General features: G+C 39.6%; 2 protein-coding genes across 2 annotated transcripts in view; one reads left to right on the top strand and one right to left on the bottom strand.

Annotated features, from left to right (window-relative positions):
* atp1b1a (ATPase Na+/K+ transporting subunit beta 1a) overlaps positions 1–20684 on the bottom strand; it is a 181571-nt gene that overhangs the window by 103629 nt on the left and 57258 nt on the right. The window lies entirely within an intron of this gene.
* The window catches only part of dpt (dermatopontin), a 23612-nt gene continuing 4091 nt past the window's right edge, over positions 1164–20684 (top strand). The window contains exon 1 of the mRNA XM_062038536.1: positions 1164–1596. Coding sequence (XP_061894520.1) covers positions 1310–1596 — 287 coding nt within the window. The 5' untranslated portion in view covers positions 1164–1309. The remainder of the gene's footprint in view (positions 1597–20684) is intronic.

Genomic DNA, 20684 nt, shown 5'->3' with positions numbered 1-20684 from the left:
GTAGTGTTGTTTGTCATTTTGTGTGTTTATGGTGTTGTTTGTCATGTTTTGTGTTCATGCTGTTGTTTGTCATGTTTTGTGTTTATGGTGTTGTTTGTCATGTTTTGTGTTCATGCTGTTGTTTGTCATGTTTTGTGTTTATGGTGCTATTTGTCAGTTTTGTTTGTAGTGTTGTTTGTCATTTTGTGTGTTTATGGTGTTGTTTGTCATGTTTTGTGTTCATGCTGTTGTTTGTCATGTTTTGTGTTTATGGTGTTGTTTGTCATGTTTTGTGTTCATGCTGTTGTTTGTCATTTTGTGTGTTTATGGTGTTGTTTGTCATGTTTTGTGTTCATGCTGTTGTTTGTCATGTTTTGTGTTTATGGTGTTGTTTGTCATGTTTTGTGTTCATGCTGTTGTTTGTCATTTTGTGTGTTTATGGTGTTGTTTGTCATGTTTTGTGTTCATGCTGTTGTTTGTCATGTTTTGTGTTTATGGTGTTGTTTGTCATGTTTTGTGTTCATGCTGTTGTTTGTCATGTTTTGTGTTTATGGTGTTGTTTGTCATGTTTTGTGTTCATGCTGTTGTTTGTCATGTTTTGTGTTTATGGTGTTGTTTGTCATGTTTTGTGTTCATGCTGTTGTTTGTCATGTTTTGTGTTCATGCTGTTGTTTGTCATGTTTTGTGTTCATGCTGTTGTTTGTCATGTTTTGTGTTCATGCTGTTGTTTGTCATGTTTTGTGTTCATGCTGTTGTTTGTCATGTTTTGTGTTCATGCTGTTGTTTGTCATGTTTTGTGTTCATGCTGTTGTTTGTCATGTTTTGTTCCAGTGGCTGTGTTTGAAGCTACTTTGGCTCCATTGAAATGCCACGTTACAGTAAAGTCTTGGTTCTTGGTTCTTGGTTCTTGGTTCTTGGTTCCAGGACTTGGACATTTGGAGCTGATTACATTTTCATTAATTTTCTATGGCTTTCATATCCGTTTGTGGGTCCAAAAGGCGAGTTTGTATGGAGGCTTTGAGGCGGAGGAACACATGGCAGAGATTGTTAACACGTGAGCGAGCGCTCACTCCCAGGCCTCACAAACAAAGCATGACGTCAATATCAGACGTGCATCTGAAGTTTGAAGGTGCTGACACTTTGCCTGCCTTCTTTTTGCAGAGTCCACCTTAAAGTGTCCAATGAGGTCCACTTTTGGGTCCCGACTCCTCCCAGCTCGTTTACATGGCAGCTGGATGCCAAACATCTGGAGCGCCCAGGTTTTTTCTTCTGGGAGGGTTTAAGAAGCCATGCAGCTGGGAGTTAGCGGGTCAGACTTGCTTCCTTCGACATGAATCCTGCTCTGGTGGCGCTGACCTGGTCCCTGCTGGCCTCCGCGGCCCGGGCCCAGTCCCAGGACCTCCACGACCACCAGGACATGGGCTGGGTCAACAGCTACCGCCAGGGCTTCAACTTCCAGTGTCCGCACGGCGAGGTCCTGGTGGCCGCCAGGAGCTACTTCAGCCAGAAGGACGGCTCGGACCGCCTGTGGAGCTTCGAGTGCCAGCCCACCCCCGAGGGCCTGGGGGCCCCCACCGACTGCTGGTGGGACGACATCAACCGTGGTGGCATGGAGTGGTATGTACCTCCTTTCATGCAACCATGAGGTCATCTTTCCACGACAAGGTCTTCATTAGCGCACAAAAAAAAAACAAGTCACGTGACCAGTTTACCGTGGTGTGGACAAAATAATCCGGGCATAAACATTTGACAAGACTTACTTATTTCCATCCACATCACTACTTTTGAAATATATTTCTTGCTACCATCACTGATGCCAGCATTGCTAACCTAATTAGCTCATCAAGTTAGCCATTTAGCTGGTTTTCTTTACCATTGCTAACCTAATTATCTCATCAAGTTAGCCATTGACCTTGTTTGTTAGCATTGCTAACCTAATTAGCTCATCAAGTTAGCCATTTAGCTAGTTTTCTGTACCATTGCTAACCTAATTAGCTCATCAAGTTAGCCATTGACCTTGTTTGTTAGCATTGCTAAACTATTTAGCTCATCAAGTTAGCCATTGACCTTGTTTGTTAGCATTGTTAAACTGGTTAGCTCATCAAGTTAGCCATTTAGCTAGTTTTTTAGCATTGCTAAACTAATTAGCTCATCAAGTTAGTCATTGACCTTGTTTGTTAGCATTGCTAACCTAATTACCTCATCAAGTTAGCCATTTAGCTAGTTTTCTTTAGCATTGCTAACCTAATTAGCTCATAAAATTAGCCATTGACCTTGTTTGTTAGCATTGCTAACCTAATTAGCTCATCAAGTTAGCCATTTAGCTAGTTTTCTGTACCATTGCTAACCTAATTAGCTCATCAAGTTAGCCATTGACCTTGCGTGTTAGCATTGCTAACCTAATTAGCTCATCAAGTTAGCCATTTAGCTAGTTTTCTTTACCATTGCTAACCTAATTAGCTCATCAAGTTAGCCATTGACCTTTCGTCTTAGCATTGCTAACCTAACTAGCTCATGAAGTTAGCCATTGACCATGTTTGTTAGCATTGCTAACGTAATTAGCTCATCAAGTTAGCCATTTAGCTAGTTTTCTGTACCATTGCTAACCTAATTAGCTCATCAAGTTAGCCATTGACCTTGCGTGTTAGCATTGCTAACCTAATTAGCTCATCAAGTTAGCCATTTAGCTAGTTTTTTCTTTACCATTGCTAACCTAATTAGCTCATCAAGTTAGCCATTGACCTTGTTTGTTAGCATTGCTAACCTAATTAGCTCATCAAGTTAGCCATTTAGCTAGTTTTCTTTACCATTGCTAACCTAATTAGCTCATCAAGTTAGCCATTGACCTTGCGTGTTAGCATTGTTAACCTAATTAGCTCATCAAGTTAGCCATTTAGCTAGTTTTTTCTTTACCATTGCTAACCTAATTAGCTCATCAAGTTAGCCATTGACCTTGTTTGTTAGCATTGCTAACCTAATTAGCTCAACAAGTTAGCCATTTAGCTAGTTTTTTCTTTACCATTGCTAACCTAATTAGCTCATCAAGTTAGCCATTGACCTTGTTTGTTAGCATTGCTAACCTAATTAGCTCATCAAATTAGCCATTTAGCTAGTTTTCTGTACCATTGCTAACCTAATTAGCTCATCAAGTTAGCCATTGACCTTGCGTGTTAGCATTGCTAACCTAATTAGCTCATCAAGTTAGCCATTGACCTTGTTTGTTAGCATTGCTAACCTAATTAGCTCATCAAGTTAGCCATTTAGCTAGTTTTCTTTACCATTGCTAACCTAATTAGCTCATCAAGTTAGCCATTGACCTTGCGTGTTAGCATTGCTAACCTAATTAGCTCATCAAGTTAGCCATTTAGCTAGTTTTCTTTACCATTGCTAACCTAATTAGCTCATCAAGTTATCCATTTAGCTAGTTTTCTGTACCATTGCTAACCTAATTAGCTCATCAAGTTAGCCATTGACCTTGCGTGTTAGCATTGCAAACCTAATTAGCTCATCAAGTTAGCCATTTATCTAGTTTTTTCTTTACCATTGCTAACCTAATTAGCTCATCAAGTTAGCCATTGACCTTGTTTGTTAGCATTGCTAACCTAATTAGCTCATCAAGTTAGCCATTTAGCTAGTTTTCTTTACCATTGCTAACCTAATTAGCTCATCAAGTTAGCCATTGACCTTGCGTGTTAGCATTGTTAACCTAATTAGCTCATCAAGTTAGCCATTTAGCTAGTTTTTTCTGTACCATTGCTAACCTAATTAGCTCATCAAGTTAGCCATTGACCGTGTTTGTTAGCATTGCTAACCTAATTAGCTCATCAAGTTAGCCATTGACCTTGTTTGTTAGCATTGCTAACCTAATTAGGTCATCAAGTTAGCCATTTAGCTAGTTTTTTCTTTACCATTGCTAACCTAATTAGCTCATCAAGTTAGCCATTGACCTTGTTTGTTAGCATTGCTAACCTAATTAGCTCATCAAGTTAGCCATTTAGCTAGTTTTCTGTACCATTGCTAACCTAATTAGCTCATCAAGTTAGCCATTGACCTTGCGTGTTAGCATTGCTAACCTAATTAGCTCATCAAGTTAGCCATTTACCTTGTTTGTTAGCATTGCTAACCTAATTAGCTCATCAAGTTAGCCATTTAGCTAGTTTTCTTTACCATTGCTAACCTAATTAGCTCATCAAGTTAGCCATTGACCTTGCATCTTAGCATTGCTAACCTAATTAGCTCATAAAGTTAGCCATTGACCATGTTTGTTAGCATTGCTAACCTAATTAGCTCATCAAGTTAGCCATTTAGCTAGTTTTCTTTACCATTGCTAACCTAATTAGCTCATCAAGTTAGCCATTGACCTTGTTTGTTAGCATTTCTAACCTAATTAGCTCATCAAGTTAGCCATTGACCTTGTTTGTTAGCATTGCTAACCTAATTAGCTCATCAAGTTAGCCATTTAGCTAGTTTTCTGTACCATTGCTAACCTAATTAGCTCATCAAGTTAGCCATTGACCTTGTTTGTTAGCATTGCTAAACTAATTAGCTCATCAAGTTAGCCATTTAGATAGTTTTCTTTAGCATCGCTAGCTGACTTAGCTTGTCAAGTTAGCCAGTTACTTTTTTTTGTTTAGCATTGCTAGCAGAATTAGTTAATCTAGTCAGCCAGTTGGCTCGTTTGTTAGCATTGCTAGCAAAATTAGCTCGTCAAGTTAGACTTTTAGTTCGTTTTGTCGTTTTACTAAGAGGATTAGCTCATCAAGTTAACCATTGACCTTGTTTATTAGCATTGCTAACCGAATTAGCTTATCAAGTTAGCCATTTAGCTAGTTTTCTAATCTAGTTAGCCAGTTGCTCGTTTGTTTAGCATTGCTAGCACAATTAGCTCATCAAGTTAGTCAGTTGGTTCGTTTGTTAGCATTGCTAGCAGAATTAGCTCGTCAAGTTAGCCTGTTGATAAAATGTCATCAGACATGATACTTCTACTGTAACCTGGCACATATTTGTTGATAAAACGCCATCGGACATGATACTTCTACTGTAACCTGGCACATATTTGTTGATAAAACGCCATCGGACATGATACTTCTACTGTAACCTGGCACATATTTGTTGATAAAACGCCATCGGACATGATACTTCTACTGTAACCTGGCACATATTTGTTGACAAAACGCCATCGGACATGATACTTCTACTGTAACCTGGCACATATTTGTTGATAAAACGCCACCGGACATGATACTTCTACTGTAACCTGGCATATATTTGTTGATAAAACGCCATCGGACATGATACTTCTACTGCAACCCGGCACATATTTGTTGATAAAACGCCACCGGACATGATACTTCTACTGAAACCTGGCACATATTTGTTGATAAAACGCCACCGGACATGATACCTCTACTGTAACCTGGCACATATTTGTTGATAAAACGCCATCGGACATGATACTTCTACTGTAACCTGGCACATATTTGTTGATAAAACGCCACCGGACATGATACTTCTACTGTAACCTGGCATATATTTGTTGATAAAACGCCATCGGACATGATACTTCTACTGCAACCCGGCACATATTTGTTGATAAAACGCCACCGGACATGATACTTCTACTGAAACCTGGCACATATTTGTTGATAAAACGCCATCGGACATGATACTTCTACTGTAATCAGGCACATATTTGTTGATAAAACGCCATCAGACATGATACTTCTACTGTAACCTGGCACATATTTGTTGATAAAACGCCACCGGACATGATACATCTACTGTAATCAGGCACATATTTGTTGATAAAACGCCATCAGACATGATACTTCTACTGTAACCTGGCACATATTTGTTGATAAAACGCCATCGGACATGATACTTCTACTGTAACCTGGCACATATTTGTTGATAAAACGCCATTGGACATGATACTTCTACTGTAACCCGGCACATATTTGTTGATAAAACGCCATCGGACATGATACTTCTACTGTAACCCGGCACATATTTGTTGATAAAACGCCCTCGGACATTATACTTCTACTGTAACCCGGCACATATTTGTTGATAAAACGCCATCGGACATGATACTTCTACTGTAACCCGGCACAAATTTGTTGATAAAACGCCATCAGACATGATACTTCTACTGTAACCCGGCACATATTTGTTGATAAAACGCCATCGGACATGATACCTCTACTGTAACCTGGCACATATTTATTGATAAAACGCCATCGGACATGATACTTCTACTGTAATCAGGCACATATTTGTTGATAAAACGCCATCAGACATGATACTTCTACTGTAACCTGGCACATATTTGTTGATAAAACGCCATCGGACATGATACTTCTACTGTAACCTGGCACATATTTGTTGATAAAACGCCATCGGACATGATACTTCTACTGTAACCTGGCACATATTTGTTGATAAAACGCCATCGGACATGATACTTCTACTGTAACCTGGCACATATTTGTTGATAAAACGCCATCGGACATGATACTTCTACTGTAACCTGGCACATATTTGTTGATAAAACGCCATCGGACATGATACTTCTACTGTAACCTGGCACATATTTGTTGATAAAACGCCATCGGACATGATACTTCTACTGTAACCTGGCACATATTTGTTGACAAAACGCCATCGGACATGATACTTCTACTGTAACCTGGCACATATTTGTTGATAAAACGCCACCGGACATGATACTTCTACTGTAACCTGGCATATATTTGTTGATAAAACGCCATCGGACATGATACTTCTACTGCAACCCGGCACATATTTGTTGATAAAACGCCACCGGACATGATACTTCTACTGAAACCTGGCACATATTTGTTGATAAAACGCCACCGGACATGATACCTCTACTGTAACCTGGCACATATTTGTTGATAAAACGCCATCGGACATGATACTCCTACTGTAACCTGGCACATATTTGTTGACAAAACGCCATCGGACATGATACTTCTACTGTAACCTGGCACATATTTGTTGATAAAACGCCATCGGACATGATACTCCTACTGTAACCTGGCACATATTTGTTGATAAAACGCCATCGGACATGATACTTCTACTGTAACCTGGCACATATTTGTTGATAAAACGCCATCGGACATGATCCTTCTACTGTAACCTGGCACATATTTGTTGATAAAACGCCATCGGACATGATACTTCTACTGTAACCTGGCACATATTTGTTGATAAAACGCCATCGGACATGATACTTCTACTGTAACCTGGCACATATTTGTTGATAAAACGCCATCGGACATGATACTTCTACTGTAACCTGGCACATATTTGATGATAAAACGCCATCGGACATGATACTTCTACTGTAACCTGGCACATATTTGTTGATAAAACGCCATCGGACATGATACTTCTACTGTAACCTGGCACATATTTATTGATAAAACGCCATCGGACATGATACTTCTACTGTAACCTGGCACATATTTGTTGATAAAACGCCATCGGACATGATACTTGTACTGTAATCTGGCACATATTTGTTGATAAAACGCCATCGGACATGATACTTCTACTGTAACCTGGCACATATTTGTTGATAAAACGCCACCGGACATGATACTTCTACTGTAACCTGGCACATATTTGTTGATAAAACGCCATCAGACATGATACTTCTACTGTAATCTGGCACATATTTGTTGATAAAACGCCATCGGACATGATACTTCTACTGTAATCAGGCACATATTTGTTGATAAAACGCCATCAGACATGATACTTCTACTGTAACCTGGCACATATTTGTTGATAAAACGCCACCGGACATGATACATCTACTGTAATCAGGCACATATTTGTTGATAAAACGCCATCAGACATGATACTTCTACTGTAACCTGGCACATATTTGTTGATAAAACGCCATCGGACATGATACTTCTACTGTAACCTGGCACATATTTGTTGATAAAACGCCATTGGACATGATACTTCTACTGTAACCCGGCACATATTTGTTGATAAAACGCCATCGGACATGATACTTCTACTGTAACCCGGCACATATTTGTTGATAAAACGCCCTCGGACATTATACTTCTACTGTAACCCGGCACATATTTGTTGATAAAACGCCATCGGACATGATACTTCTACTGTAACCCGGCACAAATTTGTTGATAAAACGCCATCAGACATGATACTTCTACTGTAACCCGGCACATATTTGTTGATAAAACGCCATCGGACATGATACCTCTACTGTAACCTGGCACATATTTATTGATAAAACGCCATCGGACATGATACTTCTACTGTAATCAGGCACATATTTGTTGATAAAACGCCATCAGACATGATACTTCTACTGTAACCTGGCACATATTTGTTGATAAAACGCCATCGGACATGATACTTCTACTGTAACCTGGCACATATTTGTTGATAAAACGCCATCGGACATGATACTTCTACTGTAACCTGGCACATATTTGTTGATAAAACGCCATCGGACATGATACTTCTACTGTAACCTGGCACATATTTGTTGATAAAACGCCATCGGACATGATACTTCTACTGAAACCTGGCACATATTTGTTGATAAAACGCCATCGGACATGATACTCCTACTGTAACCTGGCACATATTTGTTGATAAAACGCCATCGGACATGATACTTCTACTGAAACCTGGCACATATTTGTTGATAAAACGCCATCGGACATGATACTTCTACTGAAACCTGGCACATATTTGTTGATAAAACGCCATCGGACATGATACTACTACTGTAATCTGGCACATATTTGTTGATAAAACGCCATCGGACATGATACTTCTACTGTAACCCGGCACATATTTGTTGATAAAACGCCATCGGACATGATACTTCACTGTAACCTGGCACATATTTGTTGATAAAACGCAATCGGACATGATACTACTACTGCAACCTGGCACATATTTGTTGATAAAACGCCATCGGACATGATACTTCTACTGTAACCTGGCACATATTTGTTGATAAAACGCCATCGGACATGATACTTCTACTGTAACCTGGCTCATATTTGTTGATAAAACGCCATCGGACATGATACTCCTACTGTAACCTGGCACATATTTGATGATAAAACGCCATCGGACATGATACTTCTACTGTAACCTGGCACATATTTTTTGCTAAAACGCCATCGGACATGATACCTCTACTGTAACCTGGCACATATTTGTTGATAAAACGCCATCGGACATGATACTTCTACTGTAATCTGGCACATATTTGTTGATAAAACGCCATCGGACATGATACTTGTACTGTAATCTGGCACATATTTGTTGATAAAACGCCATCGGACATGATACCTCTACTGTAGCCTGGCACATATTTGTTGATAAAACGCCACCGGACATGATACTTCTACTGTAACCTGGCACATATTTATTGATAAAACGCCATCAGACATGATACTTCTACTGTAATCTGGCACATATTTGTTGATAAAACGCCATCGGACATGATACTTCTACTGTAAGCAGGCACATATTTGTTGATAAAACGCCACCGGACATGATACATCTACTGTAACCTGGCACATATTTGTTGATAAAACGCCATCGGACATGATACTTCTACTGTAACCTGGCACATATTTGTTGATAAAACGCCATCGGACATGATACTTCTACTGTAACCCGGCACATATTTGTTGATAAAACGCCATCGGACATGATACTTCTACTGTAACCCGGCACAAATTTGTTGATAAAACGCCATCAGACATGATACTTCTACTGTAACCCGGCACATATTTGTTGATAAAACGCCATCGGACATGATACCTCTACTGTAACCTGGCACATATTTATTGATAAAACGCCATCGGACATGATACTTCTACTGTAATCAGGCACATATTTGTTGATAAAACGCCATCAGACATGATACTTCTACTGTAACCTGGCACATATTTGTTGATAAAACGCCATCGGACATGATACTTCTACTGTAACCTGGCACATATTTGTTGATAAAACGCCATCGGACATGATACTTCTACTGTAACCTGGCACATATTTGTTGATAAAACGCCATCGGACATGATACCTCTACTGTAACCTGGCACATATTTGTTGATAAAACGCCATCGGACATGATACTTCTACTGAAACCTGGCACATATTTGTTGATAAAACGCCATCGGACATGATACTCCTACTGTAACCTGGCACATATTTGTTGATAAAACGCCATCGGACATGATACTTCTACTGAAACCTGGCACATATTTGTTGATAAAACGCCATCGGACATGATACTTCTACTGAAACCTGGCACATATTTGTTGATAAAACGCCATCGGACATGATACTACTACTGTAATCTGGCACATATTTGTTGATAAAACGCCATCGGACATGATACTTCTACTGTAACCCGGCACATATTTGTTGATAAAACGCCATCGGACATGATACTTCACTGTAACCTGGCACATATTTGTTGATAAAACGCAATCGGACATGATACTACTACTGCAACCTGGCACATATTTGTTGATAAAACGCCATCGGACATGATACTTCTACTGTAACCTGGCACATATTTGTTGATAAAACGCCATCGGACATGATACTTCTACTGTAACCTGGCTCATATTTGTTGATAAAACGCCATCGGACATGATACTCCTACTGTAACCTGGCACATATTTGATGATAAAACGCCATCGGACATGATACTTCTACTGTAAGCAGGCACATATTTGTTGATAAAACGCCATCGGACATGATACTTCTACTGTAACCTGGCACATATTTGTTGATAAAACTTCACCAGACATGATACTTCTACTGTAACCTGGCACATATTTGTTGATAAAACGCCATCGGACATGATACTTCTACTGTAACCTGGCACATATTTGTTGATAAAACGCCATCGGACATGATACTTCTACTGTAACCTGGCACATATTTGTTGATAAAACGCCATCGGACATGATACTTCTACTGTAACCTGGCACATATTTGTTGATAAAACGCCATCGGACATGATACTTCTACTGTAACCTGGCACATATTTGATGATAAAACGCCATCAGACATGACACTTCTACTGAAACCTGGCACATATTTGTTGATAAAACGCCATCGGACATGATACTTCTACTGAAACCTGGCACATATTTGTTGATAAAACGCCATCGGACATGATACTTCTACTGTAACCTGGCACATATTTTTGATAAAACGCCATCGGACATGATACTTCTACTGTAACCTGGCACATATTTGTTGATAAAACGCCATCGGACATGATACTTCTACTGAAACCTGGCACATATTTGTTGATAAAACGCCATCGGACATGATACTTCTACTGAAACCTGGCACATATTTGTTGATAAAACGCCATCGGACATGATACTTCTACTGTAATCTGGCACATATTTGTTGATAAAACGCCATCGGACATGATACTTCTACTGTAACCCGGCACATATTTGTTGACAAAATGCCATCGGACATGATACTTCTACTGTAACCTGGCACATATTTGTTGATAAAACGCCATCGGACATGATACTTCTACTGTAACCTGGCACATATTTGTTGACAAAACGCCATCGGACATGATACTTCTACTGTAACCTGGCACATATTTGTTGACAAAACGCCATCGGACATGATACTTCTACTGTAACCTGGCACATATTTGTTGATAAAACGCCATCGGACATGATACTTCTACTGTAACCTGGCACATATTTGTGGACAAAACGCCATCGGACATGATACTTCTACTGTAACCTGGCACATATTTGTTGATAAAACGGCATCGGACATGATACTTCTACTGTAACCTGGCACATATTTGTTGATAAAACGCCATCGGACATGATACTTCTACTGAAACCTGGCACATATTTGTTGATAAAACGCCATCGGACGTGATACTACTACTGTAATCTGGCACATATTTGTTGATAAAACGCCATCGGACATGATACTTCTACTGTAACCCGGCACATATTTGTTGATAAAACGCCATCGGACATGATACTTCACTGTAACCTGGCACATATTTGTTGATAAAACGCAATCGGACATGATACTACTACTGCAACCTGGCACATATTTGTTGATAAAACGCCATCGGACATGATACTTCTACTGTAACCTGGCACATATTTGTTGATAAAACGCCATCGGACATGATACTTCTACTGTAACCTGGCTCATATTTGTTGATAAAACGCCATCGGACATGATACTCCTACTGTAACCTGGCACATATTTGATTATAAAACGCCATCGGACATGATACTTCTACTGTAACCTGGCACATATTTTTTGCTAAAACGCCATCGGACATGATACCTCTACTGTAACCTGGCACATATTTGTTGATAAAACGCCATCGGACATGATACTTCTACTGTAATCTGGCACATATTTGTTGATAAAACGCCATCGGACATGATACTTGTACTGTAATCTGGCACATATTTGTTGATAAAACGCCATCGGACATGATACTTCTACTGTAGCCTGGCACATATTTGTTGATAAAACGCCACCGGACATGATACTTCTACTGTAACCTGGCACATATTTATTGATAAAACGCCATCAGACATGATACTTCTACTGTAATCTGGCACATATTTGTTGATAAAACGCCATCGGACATGATACTTCTACTGTAAGCAGGCACATATTTGTTGATAAAACGCCACCGGACATGATACATCTACTGTAACCTGGCACATATTTGTTGATAAAACGCCATCGGACATGATACTTCTACTGTAACCTGGCACATATTTGTTGATAAAACGCCATCGGACATGATACTTCTACTGTAACCCGGCACATATTTGTTGATAAAACGCCATCGGACATGATACTTCTACTGTAACCCGGCACAAATTTGTTGATAAAACGCCATCAGACATGATACTTCTACTGTAACCCGGCACATATTTGTTGATAAAACGCCATCGGACATGATACCTCTACTGTAACCTGGCACATATTTATTGATAAAACGCCATCGGACATGATACTTCTACTGTAATCAGGCACATATTTGTTGATAAAACGCCATCGGACATGATACTTCTACTGTAACCTGGCACATATTTGTTGATAAAACGCCATCGGACATGATACTTCTACTGTAACCTGGCACATATTTGTTGATAAAACGCCATCGGACATGATACTTCTACTGTAACCTGGCACATATTTGTGGACAAAACGCCATCGGACATGATACTTCTACTGTAACCTGGCACATATTTGTTGATAAAACGGCATCGGACATGATACTTCTACTGTAACCTGGCACATATTTGTTGATAAAACGCCATCGGACATGATACTTCTACTGAAACCTGGCACATATTTGTTGATAAAACGCCATCGGACGTGATACTACTACTGTAATCTGGCACATATTTGTCGATAAAACGCCATCGGACATGATACTTCTACTGTAACCCGGCACATATTTGTTGATAAAACGCCATCGGACATGATACTTCACTGTAACCTGGCACATATTTGTTGATAAAACGCAATCGGACATGATACTACTACTGCAACCTGGCACATATTTGTTGATAAAACGCCATCGGACATGATACTTCTACTGTAACCTGGCACATATTTGTTGATAAAACGCCATCGGACATGATACTTCTACTGTAACCTGGCTCATATTTGTTGATAAAACGCCATCGGACATGATACTCCTACTGTAACCTGGCACATATTTGATTATAAAACGCCATCGGACATGATACTTCTACTGTAACCTGGCACATATTTTTTGCTAAAACGCCATCGGACATGATACCTCTACTGTAACCTGGCACATATTTGATGATAAAACGTCATCGGACATGATACTTCTACTGTAAGCAGGCACATATTTGTTGATAAAACGCCATCGGACATGATACTTCTACTGTAACCTGGCACATATTTGTTGATAAAACTTCACCAGACATGATACTTCTACTGTAACCTGGCACATATTTGTTGATAAAACGCCATCGGACATGATACTTCTACTGTAACCTGGCACATATTTGTTGATAAAACGCCATCGGACATGATACTTCTACTGTAACCTGGCACATATTTGTTGATAAAACGCCATCGGACATGATACTTCTACTGTAACCTGGCACATATTTGTTGATAAAACGCCATCGGACATGATACTTCTACTGTAACCTGGCACATATTTGATGATAAAACGCCATCAGACATGACACTTCTACTGAAACCTGGCACATATTTGTTGATAAAACGCCATCGGACATGATACTTCTACTGAAACCTGGCACATATTTGTTGATAAAACGCCATCGGACATGATACTTCTACTGTAACCTGGCACATATTTTTGATAAAACGCCATCGGACATGATACTTCTACTGTAACCTGGCACATATTTGTTGATAAAACGCCATCGGACATGATACCTCTACTGTAACCTGGCACATATTTATTGATAAAACGCCATCGGACATGATACTTCTACTGTAATCAGGCACATATTTGTTGATAAAACGCCATCGGACATGATACTTCTACTGTAACCTGGCACATATTTGTTGATAAAACGCCATCGGACATGATACTTCTACTGTAACCTGGCACATATTTGTTGACAAAATGCCATCGGACATGATACTTCTACTGTAACCTGGCACATATTTGTTGATAAAACGCCATCGGACATGATACTTCTACTGTAACCTGGCACATATTTGTTGACAAAACGCCATCGGACATGATACTTCTACTGTAACCTGGCACATATTTGTTGACAAAACGCCATCGGACATGATACTTCTACTGTAACCTGGCACATATTTGTTGATAAAACGCCATCGGACATGATACTTCTACTGAAACCTGGCACATATTTGTTGATAAAATGCCATTGGACATGATACTTCTACTGTAACCTGGCACATATTTGTTGATAAAACGGCATCGGACATGATACTTCTACTGTAACCTGGCACATATTTGTTGATAAAACGCCATCGGACATGATACTTCTACTGTAACCCGGCACATATTTGTTGATAAAACGCCATCGGACATGATACTTCTACTGTAACCTGGCACATATTTGTTGATAAAACGCCATCGGACATGATACTTCTACTGAAACCTGGCACATATTTGTTGATAAAACGCCATCAGACATGATACTTCTACTGTAACCTGGCACATATTTGTTGATAAAACGCCATCGGACATGATACTTCTACTGTAACCTGGCACATATTTGTTGATAAAACGCCATCGGACATGATACTTCTACTGTAACCTGGCACATATTTGTTGATAAAACGCCATCGGACATGATACTTCTACTGTAACCTGACACATATTTGTTGATAAAACGCCATCGGACATGATACTTCTACTGTAACCTGGCACATATTTGTTGATAAAACGCCATTGGACATGATACTTCTACTGTAACCTGGCACATATTTGTTGATAAAACGCCATCGGACATGATACTCCTACTGTAACCTGGCACATATTTGTTGATAAAACGCCATCGGACATGATACTTCTACTGAAACCTGGCAAATATTTGTTGATAAAACGCCATCGGACATGATACTTCTACTGAAACCTGGCACATATTTGTTGATAAAACGCCATCGGACATGATACTACTACTGTAATCTGGCACATATTTGTTGATAAAACGCCATCGGACATGATACTTCTACTGTAACCCGGCACATATTTGTTGATAAAACGCCATCGGACATGATACTTCACTGTAACCTGGCACATATTTGTTGATAAAACGCAATCGGACATGATACTACTACTGCAACCTGGCACATATTTGTTGATAAAACGCCATCGGACATGATACTTCTACTGTAACCTGGCACATATTTGTTGATAAAACGCCATCGGACATGATACTTCTACTGTAACCTGGCACATATTTGTTGATAAAACGCCATCGGACATGATACTCCTACTGTAACCTGGCACATATTTGATGATAAAACGCCATCGGACATGATACTTCTACTGTAACCTGGCACATATTTTTTGCTAAAACGCCATCGGACATGATACTTCTACTGTAACCTGGCACATATTTGTTGATAAAACGCCATCGGACATGATACTTCTACTGTAATCTGGCACATATTTGTTGATAAAACGCCATCGGACATGATACTTGTACTGTAATCTGGCACATATTTGTTGATAAAACGCCATCGGACATGATACCTCTACTGTAGCCTGGCACATATTTGTTGATAAAACGCCACCGGACATGATACTTCTACTGTAACCTGGCACATATTTATTGATAAAACGCCATCAGACATGATACTTCTACTGTAATCTGGCACATATTTGTTGATAAAACGCCATCGGACATGATACTTCTACTGTAACCTGGCACATATTTGTTGATAAAACGCCATCGGACATGATACTTCTACTGTAACCTGGCACATATTTGTTGATAAAACGCCATCGGACATGATACTTCTACTGTAACCTGGCACATATTTGTTGATAAAACGCCATCGGACATGATACTTCTACTGTAACCTGGCACATATTTGTTGATAAAACGCCATCGGACATGATACTTCTATTGTAACCTGGCACATATTTGTTGATAAAACGCCATCGGACATGATACTTCTACTGTAACCTGGCACATATTTGTTGATAAAACTTCACCAGACATGATACTTCTACTGTAACCTGGCACATATTTGTTGATAAAACGCCATCGGACATGATACTTCTATTGTAACCTGGCACATATTTGTTGATAAAACGCCATCGGACATGATACTTCTACTGAAACCTGGCACATATTTGTTGATAAAACGCCACCGGACATGATACTTCTACTGTAACCTGGCACATATTTGTTGATAAAACGCCATCGGACATGATACTTCTACTTTAACCTGGCACATATTTGATGATAAAACGCCATCAGACATGACACTTCTACTGAAACCTGGCACATATTTGTTGATAAAACGCCATCGGACATGATACTTCTACTGAAACCTGGCACATATTTGTTGATAAAACGCCATCGGACATGATACTTCTACTGTAACCTGGCACATATTTTTGATAAAACGCCATCGGACATGATACTTCTACTGTAACCTGGCACATATTTGTTGATAAAACGCCATCGGACATGATACTTCTACTGAAACCTGGCACATATTTGTTGATAAAACGCCATCGGACATGATACTTCTACTGAAACCTGGCACATATTTGTTGATAAAACGCCATCGGACATGATACTTCTACTGTAATCTGGCACATATTTGTTGATAAAACGCCATCGGACATGATACTTCTACTGTAACCCGGCACATATTTGTTGACAAAATGCCATCGGACATGATACTTCTACTGTAACCTGGCACATATTTGTTGATAAAACGCCATCGGACATGATACTTCTACTGTAACCTGGCACATATTTGTTGACAAAATGCCATCGGACATGATACTTCTACTGTAACCTGGCACATATTTGTTGACAAAACGCCATCGGACATGATACTTCTACTGTAACCTGGCACATATTTGTTGATAAAACGCCATCGGACATGATACTTCTACTGAAACCTGGCACATATTTGTTGATAAAATGCCATTGGACATGATACTTCTACTGTAACCTGGCACATATTTGTTGATAAAACGGCATCGGACATGATACTTCTACTGTAACCTGGCACATATTTGTTGATAAAACGCCATCGGACATGATACTTCTACTGTAACCTGGCACATATTTGTTGATAAAACGCCATCGGACATGATACTTCTACTGTAACCTGGCACATATTTGTTGATAAAACGCCATCGGACATGATACTTCTACTGAAACCTGGCACATATTTGTTGATAAAACGCCATCAGACATGATACTTCTACTGTAACCTGGCACATATTTGTTGATAAAACGCCATCGGACATGATACTTCTACTGTAACCTGGCACATATTTGTTGATAAAACGCCATCGGACATGATACTTCTACTGTAACCTGGCACATATTTGTTGATAAAACGCCATCGGACATGATACTTCTACTGTAACCTGACACATATTTGTTGATAAAACGCCATCGGACATGATACTTCTACTGTAACCTGGCACATATTTGTTGATAAAACGCCATTGGACATGATACTTCTACTGTAACCTGGCACATATTTGTTGATAAAACGCCATCGGACATGATACTCCTACTGTAACCTGGCACATATTTGTTGATAAAACGCCATCGGACATGATACTTCTACTGTAACCTGGCACATATTTGTTGATAAAACGCCATCGGACATGATACTTCTACTGTAATCTGGCACATATTTGTTGATAAAACGCCATCGGACATGATACTTGTACTGTAATCTGGCACATATTTGTTGATAAAACGCCATCGGACATGATACTTCTACTGTAGCCTGGCACATATTTGTTGATAAAACGCCATCGGACATGATACTTCTATTGTAACCTGGCACATATTTTTGATAAAACGCCATCGGACATGATACTTCTACTGTAACCTGGCACATATTTGTTGATAAAACGCCATCGGACATGATACTTCTACTGAAACCTGGCACATATTTGTTGATAAAACGCCATCGGACATGATACTTCTACTGAAACCTGGCACATATTTGTTGATAAAACGCCATCGGACATGATACTTCTACTGTAATCTGGCACATATTTGTTGATAAAACGCCATCGGACATGATACTTCTACTGTAACCCGGCACATATTTGTTGACAAAACGCCATCGGACATGATACTTCTACTGTAACCTGGCACATATTTGTTGATAAAATGCCATCGGACATGATACTTCTACTGTAACCTGGAACATATTTGTTGACAAAACGCCATCGGACATGATACTTCTACTGTAACCTGGCACATATTTGTTGACAAAACGCCATCGGACATGATACTTCTACTGTAACCTGGCACATATTTGTTGATAAAACGCCATCGGACATGATACTTCTACTGAAACCTGGCACATATTTGTTGATAAAATGCCATTGGACATGATACTTCTACTGTAACCTGGCACATATTTGTTGATAAAACGGCATCGGACATGATACTTCTACTGTAACCTGGCACATATTTGTTGATAAAACGCCATCGGACATGATACTGCTACTGTAACCTGGCACATATTTGATGATAAAACGCCATCAGACATGATACTTCTACTGTAACCTGGCACATATTTGTTGATAAAACGCCATCAGACATGATACTCTACTGTAACCTGGCACATATTTGTTGATAAAACGCCATCGGACATGATACTTCTACTGTAACCTGGCACATATTTGTTGATAAAACGCCATCAGACATGATACTTCTACTGTAACCTGGCACATATTTGTTGATAAAACGCCATCGGGCATGATACTTCTACTGTAACCTGGCACATATTTGTTGATAAAACGCCATCGGACATGATACTTCTACTGTAACCTGGCACATATTTGTTGATAAAACGCCATCGGACATGATGCTTCTACTGTAACCTGGCACATATTTGTGGACAAAACGCCATCGGACATGATACTTCTAGTGTAACCTGGCACATATTTGTTGATAAAACGCCACCGGACATGATACCTCTACTGTAACCTGGCACATATTTGTTGATAAAACGCCATCGGACATGATACTTCTACTGTAACCTGGCACATATTTGTTGATAAAACGCCATCGGACATGATACTTGTACTGTAATCTGGCACATATTTGTTGATAAAACGCCATCGGACATGATACTTCTACTGTAACCTGGCACATATTTGTTGATAAAACGCCATCGGACATGATACTTCTACTGTAACCTGGCACATATTTGTTGATAAAACGCCATCGGACATGATACTTCTACTGTAACCTGGCACATAATTGTTGATAAAACGCCATCGGACATGATACTTCTACTGAAACCTGGCACATATTTGTTGATAAAACGCCATCGGACATGATACTTCTACTGTAACCTGGCACATATTTGTTGATAAAACGCCATCGGACATGATACTTCTACTGTAACCTGGCACATATTTGTTGATAAAACGCCATCGGACATGATACTTCTACTGTAACCTGGCACATATTTGTTGATAAAACGCCATCGGACATGATACTTCTACTGTAACCTGGCACATATTTGTGGACAAAACGCCATCGGACATGATACTTCTACTGTAACCTGGCACATATTTGTTGATAAAACGCCATCGGACATGATACTTCTACTGTAACCTGGCACATATTTGTTGATAAAACGCCATCGGACATGATACTTCTACTGTAACCTGGCACATATTTGTTGATAAAACGCCATCGGACATGATACTTCTACTGTAATCAGGCACATATTTGTTGATAAAACGCCATCGGACATGATACTTCTACTGTAACCTGGCACATATTTGTTGATAAAACGCCATCGGACATGATACTTCTACTGTAACCTGGCACATATTTGTTGATAAAACGCCATCGGACATGATACTTCTACTGTAACCTGGCACATATTTGTTGATAAAACGCCATCGGACA

This window comes from Entelurus aequoreus, linkage group LG27 (assembly GCF_033978785.1).
Source record: "Entelurus aequoreus isolate RoL-2023_Sb linkage group LG27, RoL_Eaeq_v1.1, whole genome shotgun sequence".
In the NCBI taxonomy this organism is placed as follows: Eukaryota; Metazoa; Chordata; class Actinopteri; order Syngnathiformes; family Syngnathidae; genus Entelurus; species Entelurus aequoreus.
The sequence above is the reverse complement of the archived record's forward strand: the minus strand, read 5'-3'. Positions and strand labels throughout refer to the sequence as shown.